The sequence below is a fragment of the Artemia sp. Qi Xiang Cuo genome, chromosome 3 (genome assembly GCF_049724085.1).
Source record: "Artemia sp. Qi Xiang Cuo chromosome 3, ASM4972408v1, whole genome shotgun sequence".
Classification (NCBI taxonomy): Eukaryota; Metazoa; Arthropoda; class Branchiopoda; order Anostraca; family Artemiidae; genus Artemia; species Artemia sp. Qi Xiang Cuo.
In genome coordinates, this window is record NC_142796.1 from 27250730 (window position 1) to 27254779 (window position 4050).

General features: G+C 38.7%; 1 protein-coding gene across 1 annotated transcript; it reads right to left on the reverse strand.

The window, feature by feature from the left end:
- Nucleotides 1-1021: 1021 nt before the first annotated feature.
- On the reverse strand, nucleotides 1022-3571 carry LOC148953947 (uncharacterized). Its single transcript, XM_089086031.1, has 2 exons — nucleotides 3498-3571; nucleotides 1022-1682 (listed from the first exon to the last, which is right to left on the reverse strand). Exons 1-2 carry the CDS (start codon nucleotides 3569-3571, stop codon nucleotides 1022-1024), a joined length of 735 nt encoding a protein of 244 aa, XP_088942157.1.
- Nucleotides 3572-4050: the final 479 nt, after the last annotated feature.

Consider the following 4050-nt stretch of genomic DNA (forward strand, 5'->3'; position numbering starts at 1 on the left):
CATCTCAAAACTTGTATAGAGAACATGAACCTTAACCAAGAAGAAAGAGCAGTGTTACTGTTAATTGTGACATTACTGTTAATTGTACTGTTATAGTAGCAGTTAATTGTACTGTTATGCTTAAAACTGTTGAAATACAGGTAAATAACATCTCAAAACTTGTATATAGAACATAAAACTTAACCAAGAAGAAAGAGCACTACTTTTTGATAGTGTTACTGTTAATTGTGACAGTACTGTTAATTGTACTGTTATAGAGCAGTTAATTGTACTGTTATACTTAATTTTACTATTATAATAGAGCAGTACTGTTAATTGTGACAAAAATAAATGGTATATTTTGCGCAAAAATAGACTGGTCTATTTTATCGATCACTTATTTGACCATTTTCATTTTATGCATAATAAAAAAGATAACTGTTGTTGTTGTTGTTTGGGGTTTGACGCGTTCGACCAATCGGTCATATGCGTTCGTATCACTCGATTATTCTGTGCCTTCTGTAATCACTAGCTTGCTTGGGTGTCACTTTAGTCAATATTCATTGAGCCATGTCAGGTATCACTTATTGTGCTATTGGTAGGGGGTCATTCACCTGTAGCAAATGCCTGCGTTGAAAAACAAGAATCAGAGTAATTCAGCACTGCTTTGTCATAAAACAATTAAAATACAATTGCAACAAAATTAAATAAATAATGCCAATATACATCATTCCTGTCACATACACCAATTATGAAAAAAAAAAAGCTGATAAAACATAGATAAAAGGAAAAAATATACAAAGTGTGAAGACTCTAAAATAAGCTAATATAAGGGTGTTAAAAAAAAAAAAAAAAAAAAAAAAAAAAAAAAAAAACCTTAAAGGGAATGAGCCAAAACAGTAGTCTTAACAAATCTTCCTAAAATGTTTGTGCTTAGCTGTCTAACTCAAGGAGGATACGTGTGATGTCCTAGAACAGAGCGCATTGTTAATGCCTTAAATGCCCTCTCACAGCAACTCCTTAATATTTCTCTCTCCTTTACCTATTTTCTACAGTTGAAGATGATGTGACGTATGTCTTCGTACACTCCACATGTGTCGCAGTTGGGGGAAGGGGTCATTTTCCAATGGAAGAGTGTTGATTTAGTCCTTGCATGGCCACATTTAAGACGAAAGAGACAAGTTGAAAGGATGCGAGATGAGAGGTACATTTCTTTTGATGGCTGCTTGTAATTATACAGACCCAGGAGCTGGGTATGGAAAGAACGGAGCCAAGCCTCTTCTTCCTCCAAAATTTTTGAACTGATTGAAGACAGGAATTCAGGACCAGTAATAGGGGTTTGAGTGATCAGACCCAGATGGGAGGCTTGTTTTGCAGCCTGGTCTGCTAATTCATTTCCTTTTATACCACAGTGTGCTGGGACCCATATAAACAGGACTGATATACCCTTTCTTGCAAATTGTGTAGCCAGATTTTCAATCTCCATTGCAACATTTCTTGCTTGGTGTTGCTGGTGTGAAAGGTAATCCAGAGCTGACAGTGAATCAGTGTAGGCAATATACTTCTGATGTTTGTTCTCTGTTTGGCTTGATATGGCTTGAGGAGAAAACTTAACTGCAATAAGCTTTCCAGAGAAAATTTTCAGGTCGGGGGGTAAGCGGTAGCAAAGAGACAGGCTCTGAGAGGGTTTAACTACTGCACAGCTGCAATTTGTTTCTGTCTTTGAGCTATCTGTGTAAACTTAGATGTAGTCCTGATATTCTGCCAACTTTCCCAGGAATAGAATTTTCATCACTGCTTGGGGAGGTCCTCCTTTTTTCCAATGCTGATCTTAGGAATAATCAGTTCCCCAATTCCTTTGGAGGCGCTATGAGAATCATCATCCAAATTAACAGTCAGCCTGCCATTCTCTATGAACTCTTGCATGCAAGGAAGGCAAAAGAATCTCTGGAAAAAGGGCATCTCTGTTGGTTTGTAGCGGACATCAGGGTTGTGGTGGCTAATTATTCCTTTGTAGATAATGGGGTTCTTGAGTCTTATCTTCTTTGCAAAATATCTTGCAAGGAGATATTTTCCTCTGGAGTGAAGGGACTGGATCCCCACTTCACAGTACATAGCTGCAATAGGAGTTGATTTTAGGCAGCCAAGGGCTCATCGTAAGATTGCATGGAGGGTAGTGTCAAGTTTCTTGAGGAGACATTTCTTGGCAGATCCATATATAGATGATTCATAGTCTATCTTGAATATCACCACTGACTTGACAATAGTTGAAGCAAAGACTGTGGGGGCTCCTCTTTTTCCAAGACAGACAGCATTAATGAAGTTTTGTCTTTGTTTGAGACTGCCAATCAGCTCATCCAGATGGGGTTTCCATGTCAGTTTTTGGTCAAATACAACTCCCAGAAAGTGTGCATGTTCTGCAACCACAATCCCATGTCTATTCGGTTTCACCAGTGGTTTGAAAGCATTCCGGTTATGTATTTTGTGGAAAAACGCACTGACTGACTTATTGCTTGAGAATACCATATTATTACTTTTTGCCCAAATTGATGGCATATCTACAGCTTTTTGAGAGGCTGACTGTCAGCATACTGGGTGTCTCCCCACAACTGCAACAGCAATATCATCAGCATACAGAAAGAGCTCTGCTCCAAGAACATTTTCCAGGCTTATATCATGACAATAAACTAAGAAGAGAAGTGGACTTAGAACAGCCCCTTGAGGGAGTTCAATGTCAAAGGCTTTCCTCCTAAACTCTGAGAAGGAGCCCCCCAAGGAGGCCTTGACCTCCCTACCCATCAAAAATTGGTGGATCCAATTTACCAGTAGGTCTGGTAAGCCCATTACAGATAGCTTTCTGATTAGTTGCCTCACATCTACTCTATCAAATATTAATTCCATGTCTAAAAAGATCACATGTACTGCTTTTCCTTTTTTGAAGTTTTGTTTGATCAGATGCTCTAGTCTAACTAAGGCATCTGTGGTGCTCCTTCCAGGGAGAAATCCGAGCTGTTCAATTTGGATGTGGTCTGATAATGGGGTTAGAATTCTTCGTTTTATTACCCTCTCAATTAATTTGCAACACAAGAGGTGAGTGATATGGGGCGGTATGAGTCAACCAGCTTAGGGTCTTTTCCTGCCTTGAGAAGTGGGATCACTGTTGCCTTATTCCATTCAGATGGTATTGATGACTCTATGACAGATCTAATGAATAACTCCGTCAGTAGCTCAACAAATTTATCTGGCAAATTTTTCATTAAATTGTGAATTCCATCAGGGCCAGTTGCACCAGGCTGGAGCTTTCAAATGGTGTCTTTAACTTCCTGAAAGCTGAAGTGAGAAAATGGAACAGTACTGTTTCTGAGACTGAGTTGATGGTGTGTGAGCTGTGATGGTGTATCTACTTTCAGAAACTTTTCTAAGAAGAGATTAAGCTTCCCATTGGTTGAAAATTCTGTAGTCCTTCCCATCTGTATTTCTGCAGGGATGGGTGTTCTTCTTTTTTACCTGAAAAAAACCTGAAAATTTCTCCATAGCTCTCGAACGGGGGTGTTGTGGCCAAATTTGTCTTCAATGAGCCTTCTCCATCCATCTTGTGTCTCAGTCTTTAGTATCTTTTTGAATTCTGCTGTCTTTTGCTTGGAAACTATTTTATTCTCAATTGAGGGACATCTAGACAAGTTATTTTTTGCTTTTTACTTCTCTAGGTAGGCTTTCTGGCATTTATTGTTCCATCCAGGAGTGGAGTTTTGTCTCTTGGGATGAGGTTGTTTGTAACCAAATATTCTTTCTGAATAAGCTATGATAGCTGAAGTAGTCCTATTAGATAATGATTCCACTGACTCATCACTTGTCTTAATTTCTGAAGCCTTTTGGTCTAAGTTATGTTTCCAGGAGTTCCAGAGTTTGTCTTAGAATTTCCAGAATTCCACTGGTTGGAACCTTGACCTTACTGGGTTGATATCTAGTGTTAATGATAGAACCTCTTGGTCAGAATCAAAGTCACAGGGTTTCTGAATTTCTACACTATTTATAATATCTGATGATGTGAAAGTGAGGTCAATGGTTGAG

Bases quoted from the DNA above. Each gene is read 5' to 3' on its own strand.
- LOC148953947 (XM_089086031.1), bottom strand. From the start codon at position 3,571: ATGGATGGAGAAGGCTCATTGAAGACAAATTTGGCCACAACACCCCCG. The intron at 1,683-3,497 runs GTTTTTTTCAGG...AACAAATTGCAG, and splicing joins AGCTATGGAGAAATTTTCAG to CTGTGCAGTAGTTAAACCCT.